Source organism: Polypterus senegalus, chromosome 4, assembly GCF_016835505.1.
Source record: "Polypterus senegalus isolate Bchr_013 chromosome 4, ASM1683550v1, whole genome shotgun sequence".
Classification (NCBI taxonomy): Eukaryota; Metazoa; Chordata; class Cladistia; order Polypteriformes; family Polypteridae; genus Polypterus; species Polypterus senegalus.
This window is the reverse complement of record NC_053157.1, coordinates 31,887,166-31,904,650: the sequence shown is the minus strand read 5'-3', so window position 1 is coordinate 31,904,650 and position 17,485 is coordinate 31,887,166. Positions and strand designations below refer to the sequence as shown.

The window sequence follows — 17,485 nt, the reverse complement described above, 5'->3', positions numbered from 1 at the left end:
AAGGTAGGACAAAACTCTTGATGAGACAAGACACACTGAAATACGCACCCATGTTGATTCATATGTAACCAATTTAGAGTCATCACTCAAACTAAGATTTACATCTGCAAAGAAGGTTATAAATAATTCTTTTTTATTGTAACAATGGAAACAACACAGCATAAACCAAACAGGAAACCCAACACTGAGTATGTACATTTTTTTTTTCTTAAGGTACTGAATCAGATAAATATTAAAACAGAGAGCTGCTATTAGCAGTTGCTTTGATTTAGCCAAGTGGATGTCATCTCTTATTTGTGCTACTGAGAGAACTCTAAAGGTGCTTGATAACATTGCACATGCTTTCATCTTACCCTGAATATTTAACGCAAGTGCTCTGTGAGTCAACATTTTGTATTAGGTAAGAGTTAACTCACAGAACTGTAAAGGAATAAATAAAGAACAAAACAAGGCCATCATTGGGATTGTTGAACTCTCAAGAACTGATTTTACATGACTGTTTTTATTCATCAGCCTATCCATCCTTGTCTGAATCTACTAATGAACTGAATCAAGTTCCAGTGCACATCTTAGATTTGTTGTAGCTCATAATGGGCTAATCAGGAGTCAACAATCCACGTAGTACTATACTATATGCTGCTTCAAAAATGTACAAGAGTTAAAGTTTTACATGACGTTAGTATATATTAAAAGAAGTTCAAATTAAAAATGCTTTACTTATGAAAAATATACATGCGAACCTCACATAAGAAATGATCAAGCAGGGGTTTCAAACTTATCTTTGTGTAATCAGCACTTATCATTGGACCACCATATCACTCATAACAGCCATCCTTTCATCAATTTTATGAAGCTCTCCAGGAGCGGCTTTTGAATTGTAGTGTCAGGAAAAACTTCAGCCTATCCCGGCAGCAGTCAATCATGGACCAGAAAATAGTCCAACAATGGTTTATTACATGTATACATAAGTTTTAAAAGGACACAATCATCAGCTTTTAAAATGTACGTGCTGAAACCTCCTTTTGTACTGAATTTCTGCAGTCAATGATAAAACAGGGAGAAAAGGCTGAACAAACTTTTAAAAAGTAATGAAAACCTTTTTCTGTAATAACTGGAACAGGCTGCTGTTAGAATGTTTGCATATCACTTTGTATGGACTTCTTGGGAAAACAAAAGAAACTGTCTCAAAACAAGAAAATTATTTTAAAAGATCTCCAGTCTACAACTCAGCTAATAACAAATTGAGTAGAAATAATCCTCCCCTTTAAGAAAGTGATTATATCTCCTCAGTACTACCTGCTTTAAAATAGCTTGCCTTAGCATACAGAATTCAACCAACTTCTACTCCAGTTTAGTAAATTTCCGCTCTTAAAGTGAACTACCCCTGTTTTACCAAAAAAATCCAATCATTTACTCGCACTGCAATGGTGATTGATAGTCTATTATGGGGCATTTTGTATTTCCAAGATGCTTTCCTGCCCCTAGAAAAACATCTGTGATATCAGGAGCTTTGAAATAAACGGCTGGAACGGTTCTGATGTCATATTAGATGGTCCAGCACTGATTCCACTGTAGGATTCCCTGGGGGAGGTGGGCTGCCAGTTGGCTGAGGTCTCCAGGACTGTGACTGTGTCTGACTTTGTTTTTAGACTTTGCATGTCTACTGTGGACCCTCCATTGGTTTTTACTTCTCCAGAGATGTTGCTGAGGAGTTTTCTTTTTTTCTCTCTATTACCAGCTGGCAATATTTAAAAAATATAATAATTGAATGACACTGTTCACTTCCATTTATGTTCATTGGTTTGGAGCAATTTTTTCTTCCTGTTTATTTAAAGGTAATAGAACAACATTGAACAAAAAAATACCAGCCTTTCACAGATTTCATATTGCTTGGACCAGTTAGTCACCTAGCTCCTCCATTAGCATTCCGAATTTCTCTCTAGCTTCAAAAAAGTAAAGTTTTATGTATAATTGCTTCACATTTCTTTTGATGGTACATAAAACTGATTTTAAGTTACAGAAATACACCTCGATTTTTTCAAAGTTGCATATCTCATATACAATATGTATGTCCAGATGTTTTTACTGTCTTACTCCAAATGACTGTTGGGATAGCCTCTAGCAGTCCTGTGACCCTGTCATGGATAAGCAGGAAAATGGATGGATGGAATGTATGTATGTATGTATGCATGTTCACTAAAGCAACACAGTCATGACTACAATTTTATTCATTACAAATCAAACTTAGGACAAAGCATTGGATGTGCAGCATTATGTCATGTTAAATGATGACAGACATACGCACAAACACACATATATACAGTAACTATATATGAATATATCGTATATGTATGCAATATATATATATATATATATATATATATATATATATATATATATACACAGTATATTTGAACAGATAACCAATTAAAGAATAAGGGTGACTAAGACATGAGCCAGTTTTGACTTACTTTCGCTGTTGTGCAGAAGAGCGCCGAGTACAAATGACAGCCACAATAACCACAACAACAATGGTCACAGCACCAACTGACACCACGATTATTACAAGAAGGTTGCTGTTCTTCTGTGGAGTCACACTACCATGAGGTGGGTGGATCTGACCAATAGGAGGCTCTATGGGAAAAACACACATAGACATTAATACACAGATTATATGTACCCAATACATGAATGTGTCATACATATAAGACATATTCAGGTCTTGATGACTTATAATAACTCATTGGTAAAATCAATCATACCTTGCTTCAAAGAACAATCATATTATTAAAAAGTCAACCTAATAATACATATCAAGTATATTTAGAGTTATGAGTTAAATAGTATATGTGACTTATTATATACTGTAGGGTCACAATGAAGAATATTTAAGCATTAGTATAGTAAGCATTTCAATGTAACTTCACATTGTTTGTATCAAACGTACAGACGAGTTGAGGCAGCACAGCTCCGAAAATAATGACTCTCCTGTGTACAATGAAGCAAGCAATAGTATTTAGTATATATATTTTAAAATTCAGCTGAGATTCCCCTAACTAAAACAAATTGTAAGGTATGTGGCAGTTTGCTCTACAATTACAACACTTGCTTTGAAATACAATGTTCCCAGATACATATTAAGATACCTGAAATGTACTTTAAGATATCAGAATGGCATTCTGCGACATCCTGAAATTGCTTTCTGTTCATTCAGAGATATACAGTTGTAGATGCACTTGAGATTGCATGCCATAAACAGGAAGTGTTGTTCAAAAGAGGCGTTATTACAGAATATCTGAAAGTGTAACTGAAGCACCTAAAGTACATGAGGGATATTAATTTGCCACAAACAGTAAATTCAACTGCAACAGAACATGCATTTGGAGTTGTTAGAAACTGAGTCTTGCAAACAATTAAATAAAATAAAATACATAATGTATGGAGTGTGAGTGTGAGATAGAGATAACCTCTGCCCTATTCAAAACCCTTGAACTTACTAACTAAATCAATAATAAAAACCAGACATATTGGTGTTACTGGCTTTGTTTCCAAATGGCTCTTTCTGAGAAAAGAAAGGAGGAAAAAATGGATGCATTATATTTGGGACAACCCTTGTATTTTAATTCCTGGTATAAAATCCAATATATTAGGCATTCCACAAGTTTAAAATGTCCCCTTTTCTGTTCTATATTTGCCCTGTTTTAATTTCCAATCATCCCCATGTCTGCCTTTTAAGAAATGGTGGTAGGTGCTAATTAGCCAAAATGTAACAGCTAGATGATGATAGTTATATCAGACTCATTAAAGGCAATGATCCATGTTATTACATTAAAAATGCTGACTTTGATCATTTTCTTAAACAGTTACCAATAGGTCTGACTTCAGACCTGGAAAAGGTCACTGCTTGTTCGTTTCTGTTTTTTATTGCTTAGGTGAGTATATCACTTATTTTATTATCTTTGTCTTTTCATTGTTTTCATAGCACTGCTGTCGTCATTCAAAAATGATATTTGCAGTTAACCTCATTTTTAAAGCTTTCATCTCCCATTAGAGTTCACATTTTCAGCAGATCAGCTAAACTGATTTTTATTGTTTTATGCTTGAACGTTTATTCATGCAGTAGACAATCATCTAAACGTCTGAAATACATTAATTTGTGCATTTATATATTTTACATTTTGCCTTTTTTCATTAACCCTATTTATGGTTCATGAATGATGTAACTCATTAATAAATACTAAAAAGTACATATGACAAGTCCAAGTATTTAAATCATAAAGGAAAGAAGTGTCAGAACTAAATGATTATGACATACCACACTGTATGCAACATGTAATAGTCAGTCAGTCATCGTCCAACCCGCCACAGTATATCCTAACTACAGGGTCACAGGAGTCTGCTGAAGCCAATTCCAGCCAGCACAGGGTGCAAAACTGGAAACAAACCCTGGGCAGGGTGCCAGCCCACCGCAGGGCACACACACTAGGGACAATTTCAGATCGTCAATGCACCTTTGGAGGAAACTGGAGCATCTGGAGGAGAACATGTAAGGGAAGACCCGGGAAGCGAACCCAGGTCTTCTTACTGCGAGGCAGCAGCGCTACCACTGTGCCACCCTGCAACATGTAATAGCTTGAGAAAAAAAATGAAGAAACTTGGGAGGGCTGATAGAATATTTTAAATACAAAAAGCAAATAGATGACTAGGTAAAGTCATACTTCATATTTCATTTATTATCTTTAGAAATGTCCCGTTTGATTTGCTCTACATAGCTGCTGCTGCTTTAGTTCATCACCTTGGCTCAACCAACACATTATGTTATTGATCATTTGCACTTGCTTGTTGTGTATTTGCTTCATCATGCAAATATTGTACTGCAATGAGTCACTTTTGCGAAAGGAAATTTTAGGTACAATATAATAGTCTATTCTAATGAGACAGTAATCCAGAATACATAAATTCACCAAAATTCAGACAAAATTGTTTGCCAAAGAGCTTTGCAATAAACTTTTAAGAACATTTCAAAATGTTCACTATTAATAAAATATTCTTGGCAATAATTTGAACACAACTGGAAATCACAAATACTTCTTAGCATTTCAGGATCTTAATAAAAATCTGAAAGGTCCCAAGTGTATCACTTTCTTAAAATACATAAGCGACTGTAGGTAATGAGTGTAGTGTGCCTTCACTACATTTAACAGCGCCCTCTTTCTCACTGGGGGACTACTTGGATACAGGACAGCATGTAAAAGAATCACCATAGCAGTCATAAAAGACCTGCTACACTCAAACATCAACCTCCAGCAGTCATTTTGTCTCTTCCTACCAGCCATGCGTTGATATTATTAAGGGTTACACTCATATGCTCAGTGGTTAGATGGCAGGATATTTCACAGAGCCCTGTTCTTTTCCTGCCTGGTACCCTTCTACTTCATTGATATGCCTAAAATTATTCCCTTGGGCATTACTTACCGAATGACTATAATTGTTCGAGGTACTGACCTCCTCATGGCTTATTTATTCTTGAGCTTGTTAAATAAGCGATAACCATTAGAGGGCCAATTATTTAGCAGTTGTTTGTAATATGCACAACTCTGATTTGGAGCTCCTGAAAGCGTTGCTGGGGTATAATATGGAAACTCATTTAGCTCTGCCTGAACTTGCTTTCCAGTCAGGGTAGGTTAAAGACACCTTGTATTTTATTAGATAACAAGGTTCACATTCTCCGCACCTTTGAAAGGTCTTTTTTTGCTTTATTATCACAGACTTCATCATGCAGACATCGTTAGCCGAATAAATTATCAGCCCAGTAATGCGCTGAAACAATTAGCATTTCTTGCTTGAAGATAATTAGCATTCTGAAAGTGTCACTCCTCTAAATGTAATTATAGCATATTGACGTCAACTGCATTGCAATTTAGATGGCTTGCAAGACTCATTATTAAAGCCTCTTTGTTACTTTTCCCAGCTGAAAACAAAACGGAGCTGAACAAAAACCTTGCAAAAAGTGCACTTTACTTTAACTTTCCATGTTAAATTGGTATTTTGGTTATTTAAATTAATGTTTGTCTTTTTTTTGGTATAGGGTTCTTGACTTTACCAAGGCTGTGATTGGGCAACTTATAAATATGCACATCTCTAAGGTACAGTAAATTATTAAACAATGCAATTCACCAAATATAAACAAACACATCTTCAGCAGTTTAAATTACCTTCTCATATTCTACAAGTTTAACTGAATATTTTATGCCATGGTGTAAAAAAAACCAAACAAATCAATATATATTTTTTAGTCATGTTAGAGCTCCATGATACAAATATAACTTGCACTTCCTCACTCTGTCTTCTAGTTGTAATAATATATCACTTTCTCAATCATTCTCTGAAATCCGAATTCCTAAAATACAGGGCTGTATTTGGGATGCGCATCTACTCAGTAGTCTTGTACCAGTTTACTTTTGCCCCTTTTTCTCAGGAACAGCTTGAATTCTTACAAGATATGCATTTAACAGTATGTTTGGAAAATCCCTTAGTGACTGTTTTCTCAATAGTATCACATAGTTCCTGCATGGTTGTTGGCCACACATTTATTTTTCCAACTTCCTATTCTATTTCATCCCAAAACTGCTCTGTTGAGTTGAGATATGGAGACTGTGTCAGCCATTGGAGTAAACTGAAAATACTGATGATGTTCCCTGAACTAGAATGAAGTTATGTGTGCTTTTCTAAAAAGTTGATTCTAATCATCTGGACATAGTTTTTTTTTCCGATACGTTTCATCACTCATCCAAGTGACTTCCTTAGTCTCAGTTGACTGCAGGTTTCTCCAACCTTATAAACAGTATCTTGGCCTAATGACCGAACTAGCATCATTGACTAACATTGGGTTGTGTGATGAATGATATGCAAATTGTCCATTGATCAATGGCCATGAGTACCATTCACAGAGAGTTTGGGAATGGCTGCAATCACCGCATTGTAAGATGGTGAAAGATGTACCCTTAGGCACCCTCCTTGGTTCAGAGATGGTCGTTCATTTTTCACGTAAATGGCCTCTTTGACTCCTCGCTCAAACCAGCATTCCACCCTGTCCAGGATGTGCACATCTTCATCACTGAAAGAGTGACCACTGTCCTGTAGATGTATATAGACTGCTGAATCCTGGCCTGACGAGGTAGCTCTTCTGTGTTGTGCCATCCGCTTCGCCAATGGCAATTTGCATATCATTGATCACACGGCCCATTGTTAGTCAATGGTGCTAGTTTGGTCATTAGGTCAAGGTACTGTTTATAAGGTTGGAAAAACAGAACAGTGGTCACTCTTTCAGTGATGAAGATGTGCATATCCTGGACAGGGAGGAATGCTGGTAATAGCGAGGAGTCAAAGAGGCCATTTATGTGAAAAAGAAACGACCATCTCTGAACCAAGGAGGGTGCCTAAGGGTACATCTTTCACCATCTTACAATGCGGTGATTGCAGCCAATCCCCAACTCTCTGTGAATGGTACTCATGGCCATTGATCAATGGACAATTTGCATATCATTCATCACACAACCCAATGTTAATTAATGATGCTAGTTCAGTCATTAGGCCAAGGTACTGTTTATAAGGTTGGAGAAACCTGCAGTCAACTGAGACTGAGAAAGTCACTTGGATGAGTGATGAAACATATCAGAAAAAAAAACTATGTCCAGATGATTAGAATCAACTTTCTAGAAGTTCCTTACCTGGATTATTGAGCATGCATCGAGACGTTATTTGTGCTTTGTGACATGGTGTATTGTCATGGAAAATAGTTACACTGTGTTCATAAAGAGATACACATATTCAGCAAAACATCTTGTACACACTATGGCATGCAAATGTCATTGAGAAAAAATTTAAGAAAATATTTCCTTCACCATTAAATTAGCACCGGCAGCCTGTATTGTTGACACGAAGCAGGAGTGAGCATTTGAATGTGACTCCAATTTTTAATCTTTCATTTTTGTTGATCTGTTGCATACTGAAATCTCTTTTTCCTGTTCTTAGCTGACCTAAGTGGACCCCCAGCATGGTCTTATGCTACTATAGCCCATCAGTTTCAATGTTTGAAGCACTGGGAATTCAGAGTTGCCGTTCTCCATACCACTCTTCTGTTTACTTGAATACATTATGCCATTCTACTTTAACTTCTCTCAAAGGTGAGGTACTTTTGACCCGGAAACTTCTGCTCACTGGATGTTCTTTGTTTACTGTACTTTTCTGAGAGTTGAAGCTTACAGCAATACAACTATTAAAGAACTGTTTCATATATGCATTACATATATAACTTTGTCTGTTAATGGATAAAGTTATTTGACGTGTGGTGCCCGGCCGGGCTCGCCCAGGAGGACCGGAGGAGGGCTTGTGCCTCCTCCAGACCGCGAGGGTGTCCGTCCTGGTTATGTTGGGGGCCTCGGGTGAAGGGCTTGGAAGCCCAGCCCTGTAGGGACCCGTGGCCACCGCCAGGCGGCACCCCAGTGCCTGAATATCCCGGGAGCCCAGCACTTCCGCCACACCAGGAAGTGCTGGGGGGAAGACGACAGGGCACACCCGGATGGCTTCCGGGTGCGCAGCCAGCACTTCCGCCACACAGGGGCGTGGCTACAGGGGAATGCCGGAAAGCAGCTGGAGCCCATCCGGGTTCCTATTTAAGGGGCCGCCTCCCTCTAGTCATCGGCAGAAGTTGGGTGGAAGAGGACGGAGCTGGAGGGAGGACTAGAGGCGGCCAGGAGAAAGGCAGTGGAACTGTGTGGCCTGGACATTGGGGGAATCGGTGCAAGAGGCACTGGGGTTTGTGGTGCACGTGACTGAACTTTGTAAATATAATTATTAGTGTAAATAAACGTGTGTTGGGTGAAATATGATGTCCGTCTGTGTGTGTCCAGGCCAGCGTCCATAGACGTTATGAAATAAATAAATTAGTGACATATTAAGTAGTAGTTTTTTGGGATGATATCTATAAGGTTTTGGCCCTTCTTTTAGAAATAAATCATAGCATGCATCAAGTACTCCCTAGTGGTAGACTGGCATAGATCCTTATTAGCACCAGAGAGTATGACAGGTCTTAACATTTCTGGGATAAATAGAATTACAGTAGAAGACTCTTTAGCTAGAGGGCCCTAAACATTGGAGTAATCCTTCTGCACAGTCAAGGTTAAAAGTTCACTATTTAAGACTGGCATACTTCAATTACAACTATTGGTAAGTGGGTCGCCCTTACTGAGTCTTTCCCATTGTTCTTGCATTTTCAATTTCCTGCATTTCCAGTAAAATCACTTGGCACTGCTTTGTTGTGTTTTATTGCATGTGACACGATTTGTTTTAAAACATATGGTATGATATTTGCAGATGTGTCCAGTACTTCGGAGTGTTAATGGAACTATGCCATATAAGAAAAAAGTACAAATCAAACCGGAAATGAGAGTTGGAATTGCTTATCTATGAACTGTGCCCTGCACAAGCTGCCAAGCACATTAGCTCTCAACAAGTCAACTAGCTGTGTTACTGTAAAAATATTAAGATCAAATTCACCAGAGGCTTTTTGAAAACTTGGGCAAGGAAGTGTCCCACTGTAGTTATTGTGTATCATTAATTTAGGACAATGAAGTGAAACTCGCTTCTAGGTAAAATCCGGTGAAACTCAGGAACAAGCTGCCAAATTAGCAGAAGAGGATACATCTTTTTAAATGTAGGTAACAAAAATACAGGTGGGAATACTTTTTATGATGACATGTAATCAAAAGAAAGTATAACAAAATGCAGTATTCCAAACAATGATAGAATAATAATCTCTAAATACAAAAGTGTAGACTTTTTTTATCCTGTGCACTATATATTAGGCAGTTAAAAGATATAGAATGCTAATTATTCAGCCTCTATTTGCTGCTAATAAAACACCCTATAATGTAAGTACTTCTTTTTTAAGCCACATTCTGTAACTGAAGAGGCCATGTAATCAGTGTAACACACATAATGACATGCATACACATTTGTAGGACTTGTTAGTATTCAATTTTCTGTCAACCATTTCATTCCCAGACAGGAAGATATTCTCCGAGGATTTCGATGTAGCCCAGCTACTCTCCTTCATAACACATTTTACTTGAAAAAGACATTAACACTTTATAATGACCTTGTCAAATGTTTTTCTTTACTCCATATACAATGAGCTTTAATGAGCCCATTTTACTTCTAATACTGTAGCTATGACTTCATCAAATTGGGTATCATTTTAAGTTTAAATGACTCCTTTCATACAGAAATTTTGTCAGTCTTAAAATTCACCATTATCAGTATAATTCTTTAGGATAAAATCTAGCCATATAACAATTTTAATTAATAGCTGTGCAAAAATGCTCATTCCTTGATGGTTTCTCTCTCCTATAGATGTGGTGACTTTCCAGTGTGTTTAGGAAAGCTGCTACAGCAATCACATATCTTGATGTGACCCCTCACTTTGCAATGCATTTTTTCCTGCTCATTATTTCTGAGTTCTTAACTGTTTCGAGGGAAAAATAATTTGATGTTAAATAATGGTAAGATCGCTGCATAGAGTTCAATGTGTACCCATATTTATGCATATGTGTATGTACTATATGGAGGGAGGAGAATTTATACAGCCTGATGCTACGTTTTTTTCTCATAAAACAACCTTTTCATACTTCCCATCAAAAATAACAACTATGACAATGTGAAAAGCTGCAAAATAGTGGTGTACATGTGTATTTATATGGTATTTCCAAGTGCCAGTTTGATGGATCTGTCATTAATCAATCATATGAAGCAAGTAGAACATACGGCTGATAGACATTAAGTTTTGGATAAAAATGTCAGAAACTTAACATATTTCAAGCAAAAATAAGCATACATTTTAAAGAAACAGAAAAAAGAGCTTCAGCCAGGCAAACTAGGAACAACAAAGAAATGAACTGATGATGGGGTCTAAAGCTACCTTATTGCCAGACAAGAATTGAGTATGTATTTATGATGTGATATGGGACAGACGTTTGACTGGTTGGGAGAAAGAGATTCCAGAATTCTGAAAGAAAGATGAAGGGGAAGAGAGAGACAGAAGGTGAAAGGGAGTACATGGCGCTGCTTAAAAGATATGCAGATGGTCAAGCCATCCCTTTATGGAGACAGGAGTTCAATAGCAGGCTCAAGATGGTTGGCTGTCTCCAATCTGCTCATCTGACCCAACTAGTGGAATTTCAGAATTGTGCATATATTTTGCTATAGTATTAATTAATGCAGGAGACAGAGCTGGAGGTGGCAGAGTTAAAGATATCAAGATTTGCATTGGGTGTGACGAGGATAGACAGAATTACAAATGAGGACATTAGAGGGTCAGCTCAGGTTGGATGGTTGGGAGACAAAGTCAGAGGAACAAGATTGCGTTGGTTTGGACATGTGCAGAGGAGAGATACTGAGTATATTAGGAGAAGGATGCTAAAGACAGAGCTGCCAGGGAAGAGGAAAAGAGGAAGGCCTAAGAGAAAGTTTATGGATGTGGTGAGAGAGGACATGCAGATAATGGGATGCAGAACACAGGAAGATATAGAAAAAGGTAATCCACTGTGTCGACTCCTAATGGGAGCAGCCGAAAGAAAAAGAAGATATTATTGTCTAACAGTAGTTGCCAAATAAACACTTTTTGTATGTAAAGCGATATAAATGACAGCTCTAGGCCTTTTCAGAATACTACCAGATATATCACAAGTCAAATGATACAGCGTGATGTTGTCAAATCAGCCAAAATGAAAACCACACACTCCAGATATGCTTTTCTCCACACAGTCAATAAACATGCAAAAAAAAAAACTTTTCAGGAAACTTTAAAGCACAATATTTAAATTATATTTTCTTTCATTTTTTTCTGGTCCAGCTAATCCACTGTCAGTGATATTTATTCATGCTGAATTACTTTTTAAATTTTTACAATCTAATTGTCAAGTTGGACCTCTGAACTAGTTGAAATTGTGTTATTTTAAGACCTCATCACTATGTAAAAATACAATTTGCAATGAAGTTAAGGACTCTTGATTTTTGGCAGATACAGCAGGAGACCAGTTATAAAACATGTCCTTTGAGACTACTTTAGTTCCACACAAACGAAAAGTGATTAGAAATTTAAAATAATATCAATTTGATGTGATGATTTAACCCATATTGTGTAATCTCCCAGCAATTAATTCAGCAGTCTAATTTTCAGGAAAAGGTTTTTATTATAATGCTTTTGGTTTCAGTCATTAATAAGAAAAGCTGTGAATAAAGCCAGGGGTTAATCCTCTTATGCTTATTGCATTTGTTGCTTTATAACAGCATAGGGATACTTGTGAGGATTATTCGTTTGCTTGTGAAGGAAATCCCAGGGCTGAGCCTATGGAAATCTTCTCTAGGCTTCTGTTCACTTTGATACGCTGATCCATACATCCCTCATTACAACGTGTATTTTCAGCAATGATCATTTGCAAATATGTTTGATATTTTTACTGCACTAATCACAATATTATAATCTTTTTTGTTATTTCTATATTGCAAGATGACATGTTGAGAAACAGTCTTGTGCAATGATGGGTGGATTCCATGAATTTAAAATTCTTGCCATATTTGTCTGTGAAGAGAAGTTCAGACACATGAATACAGTGGAAAGGCACTGAAAGGGCACATAGGGCAAGTGATAGTGAATGTTTTTAAGGTATTCTATTACCTGTCTTTGTCAGGTACTCTGTAGTACTAGGGTGTTGTACCGTGTTAGCCATTATGAATGTAGAGAAAAGCCAAGCAAAATGACACCTTTTATTGGCTAACTAAAAAGATTACAATATGCAAGCTTTCGAGGCAACTCAGGCCCCTTCTTCAGGCAAAATTGCCTGAAGAAGGGGCATGAGTTGCCTTGAAAGCTTGCATATTGTAATCTTTTTAGTTAGCCATTAAAAGGTGTCATTTTGCTTGGCTTTTCAGGTACTCTGGGTAGTATTTGATATTTTGATAATTGTTTGTAAATTGTCATTTAAGAATGAATTAGTGACTTGAAGAAAGAAATAGATTTCTTTAAACAAGGCATTGCAAATGCCCCAAAGTTTTAGGAATACTATCACTGACACAAATTTTTGGCTAAGTGCTGCTTTTTGGAATGTAGTTTTTGGTAAGGGTGTTGAAGGCATTTATCAATCTACCTGCAACTGGATTTACAAGTCACACTTATCTCTAACACGGTGTAGGACACTCCATGAGTCCTTCACCCAGCAGGGAAATAATTACATTTTTGAAGAAAATAAAATAAATAAAAGGATGATAACAAAATTAAACAAAAGCCCAAAATGCGAAGTTGGTACCAAAGTTGAAAGAACAAAAATGGTTCATAATGAAAGTAACATACAAGATGAGAGTTAACAAGGTAGTTTAGTCTCTTTTTCTAGAAGAGTTTTGGTATGCACAGTTTGGATAAGGAAATTAACTCAAAGCTGTCCTTTTATCTCGTTGTGTGGATAATCATGGGTCCCAGCCTCAGAGACCACATGTCTAGAAACATGGGAAGTGACCCTAACAATGGGAATCACATGGCGCCATTTGAGGATCCAAAATGGAGTTCAAGACATTACAAAGCAAAACAAAAACGTTGCACATTATCAACACGGAATCAAATCATGACATTAACTTAACGAAACTGAGAGGCTGAGCAGAATTAGCCATGATGGCCTCTAATTTTTCTGTCATCCCCTTTTCTGGAAGTCTCCCTAGTAAATTCAGGGCTGCTTTGTTTAGATAAATGGAAACTGCTTGAGAATTAAAACATAATATCTTGATGACTAATCAAACTGAAAATGCTGCCAATCAAATGACAATGAAGCATCATAAATGATAATTAATTGTTTACTTCTTTACAGCTATAACACTACTCAATTAATTAGAGCAACAAGGACTATGTATAATGAGTATATTAAAAAATAAAGTTTTTAAACAAATAAAAGCTCTTCATGAGGCAATTTTACACTAATACTATAATTGGTTTAGAATGTTACTGCCTAAATTTAATTACACAGTATATAGTCTTTAGTCATGTGATGTAACGTCGCCAGGACGGGTAGTGGGAGGGGCCAAGTGAGCAATTTCTTTCAGTCTTTCTTCACTGATAAACACTAATAAGTTAAGAGGCTGCTTTCACCAACGGGTTTCCAAAAACTCTTTTAGAAACATAACAGTAATCAAAAAATTAAACAGAAAAGATAGGATGTTGTCATGAAAGAGCTTTCAAGAGGTCAAGCTTCCATTATGTCCTCTTCATAATAAAAATCAATCCCTGCAGTTAGCACATTGCTGATCACTGGTTCTGACAATGTTTTGTTGATTTATAAAGTATGCCCTGCCCACCAAATAGTCATTAATGGCATGAGATTGGAAGCCATGTTTATATGATTGTTTTTTTTGAGATGCTAAAGCAAATGGAATTTCCATAAATCTGATCAGGATGAGGCTCAACAAATAGATACAGGGAGCAAATGAATATGAATGGTCACATATCTGGTAAAGTGGAAACTCCGAGTCTCCATACAGTTCTTATCCGAGTACCTAATCATTAAGTAAATGTTCGACAGAGTAGAACTTCAGTTTTGAACAGGGGCAAACAGATTCTTCTTCTTCATACCAAGATGTAGGTTAATATCTGCGTTATGTAAGTGCATATCAATCTTCTATTTTGTGTGTGATTTATTCATTCATACTCATATCTAATTTCTTTGACATCTTGTAAAGCCGTTTGAGCTACAATCTTTGCTTGAAAATGTGCTATAGAAGTAAATGCTGCTTCTGTTGTTGGTATCATCTGTGATGTACTGCAGAATTTTGTTTTCTAAACCCAGTATCTGTTCTCTAGACAGTCCATTTCTTTTTAGTATTGCCATAGTGTACACTACTTTAATAACTTTCAGTTTCTCTTCTGGCAGTTTTCATCCATACTTCATGTGTGTTTAACATTTGCTGCAGTCCAGTCTGAGATGGAAAAGCTTCCTGTAAAAACTATTGACACAAAGAAATGGCATTGTAAACTCCTAGTGTGTACAAGGTCAAGATGGAGATGAAATAACTACAAGAATCTACTGAATAAGTTTCTGATTCTCAGTATGTTTATTGGGGTCTAACTGATTTAATATTTTATTTGTTAGTAAGATAGACCCATAACAAATAGGTACTGTATATAGATATTATATTTTTCGGAATTCGCACACTACATTAATCCCATGTTATGTCTACAGCAAAATAATACTTGGCAAAGTGATAAGACTCTATGTCATTGATATTCCTAACTTTTAGATGATGATTATGTGGGTTCTCCACAATTATATATAATAATCAGGACAAGCTATTCTGCTCCACATGTACTCGCAGTTAGGAGACCCGGGTTCACTTCCCGGGTCCTCGCTGCGTGGAGTTTGCATGTTCTCCCTGTGTCTCCTCCGGGTACTCCGGTTTCTCCCACAGTCCAAAGACGTGCAGGTTAGGTGGATTGGTGATTCTAAATTGTCCCTAGTGTGTGTTTGGTGTGTGGGTGTGGTTGTGTGTGTCCTGCGGTGGGTTGGCGCCCTGCCCGGGATTGGTTCCTGAATTGCACCCTGTGTTGGCTGGGATTGACTCCAGCAGACCACCGTGACCCTGTGTTCGGATTCAACGGGTTGGAAAATGGATGGATGGATGTACAATAACAGAATTTATTGCTTTCTTGAAGTTAAGAAATAGTTTTTATTGTTACTAAATCTGGATCAGATGCTAGTAATTTAAAGGGTGCACTCATGCACACGTTGCCAAGACCTTGTGCACAGTCACCCGTTAACATAACATGCGCACCCTTGTTTGTTGAAGGAAACAGGCATTAGGGTGAATATCCACATAGAGTTGGTAAAGGTGTTTAAACTCTTAAAAGACAAGAACTGGCAATCACTGTAGCACCACAACTGCCTAAATTAGGCAAATTCATCTGTCCACTCATTTTAGGATCCCACTTATTCCAGGGTTACAGAAAGCTGGAGAGTATGCCGTTAATTGTAATATTCACATTCCTACATTCACTTATACCATGCCAATTTAGAGCTGCAAGTCATCCAAATATGTACCTTTTTGGTATCCTGGAGGAAATTAGAGCATTCAGTGGAAAACCCATAGAGACACAGAGAGAACTGCAAATTTTACACAGATGATGACTTGCAGGCCACGAACTGTCAGCCCCTGGAGCAATGAGGCACTAATGCTGATCACAAAACCACAATGCTACACCAGCTTTAGAAGATTAAGGTTAGAAGTCACGACACAACCAAAATCCATTTAATATACTGCAATTCTAATATTTACAATCAACTTAGTGATAAAATATGTCACTTATTTTACTCAAGGTAATGTCTCAATTATTAATAAGAATGACAATTTTGCACCTGTTTATGTCAGTTATTTGGATTGGGTAAATGTGGTGCATTATGGAAACAGGCAGTCCCATGAAAAAAAGCAATAATCCCTACAAGAAACTCAATGGTAGCAAGATTTGGGTTTAATTTAGTCCCAGTGCTTACCGTTAAGGCTACTCCTGTCAATCAGATTAGTGTCAGGCGGCCAATATCCTCCGTCACCATGGCGACCTAAAGAGTAAAAAAGGTTTTTTAGAGGAATGGCATGAAAGGAATCCAAATGACACAATTTACGTGAGATAAGCAAAGCTGTTCAGAAATCTACAAAGAGGTCAAGAGTCCTCTGTTCGCTGCTCTTTTCTCCCCTCTGGTCTCTTAATTATTGAAACTGAAAAGGCAGAGGTTGAAAATTAATTTCATGTCAATATTTTCGTCATGGAAATGGCAAAGCAGTGAATCGGTAAGCATGGATCAAGGTCTTAAGATTTCAAATAGTACATGTCAATTTTCTAATAAATGTACATGCCCACCTACTAAAAGAAAATGAATGGCCTTATGTTGCACAGTAAGCATTACATATGTATGTATGTCTGAACATTAAAATCATGCTTGTTTAAGGGCTGGTAGCTTATAAGAAATCAGGATGTTAACATTTCAATGTTATCCAGCCATCATTTCAGTGAATCCAGTTTTAGTATCATAAACAAGCTGACCAGATCCCAGCAACATCCAGCTCAACACAGGTAGTAAATTGGGATGGAGCACCAGTTTATCATGGGGCAAATCCACACGCTCGCTCAATTTGGAGTCACTGCCTAGTTTAAGTTTTAGAACTTTAAGAAAACTGTGATAAGAACAGGCCATTCAGTCCAACAAGCTCACCTAGATGATCCAAAACAAGTTGAGATTTGAAGTTTCCTAATTTCCTGCTCTCCAGTGCACTACTTGGCAAATTATTCCATGTGTTTATGGTTCTATGCATGAAGAAAAACCTTCTAACATTTGTGCAAAATCTGTCCCTTACAAGTTACCACACATATCCCCAGACTTTTGATGCAGAATTC

The 17,485-nt window shown here is 37.2% G+C and overlaps 1 protein-coding gene across 3 annotated transcripts in view; it reads right to left on the bottom strand.

Annotated features, from left to right (window-relative positions):
* dcc (DCC netrin 1 receptor) overlaps window positions 1-17,485 on the bottom strand; it is an 842,366-nt gene that overhangs the window by 69,241 nt on the left and 755,640 nt on the right. For all 3 annotated transcript variants that reach the window (XM_039750409.1, XM_039750410.1, XM_039750411.1), the window contains exons 22-23: window positions 16,587-16,652; window positions 2,472-2,634 (exon numbers count right to left, since the gene is read on the bottom strand). In XM_039750409.1, the coding sequence (XP_039606343.1) occupies window positions 2,472-2,634; window positions 16,587-16,652 (229 nt within the window). The remainder of the gene's footprint in view (window positions 1-2,471; window positions 2,635-16,586; window positions 16,653-17,485) is intronic.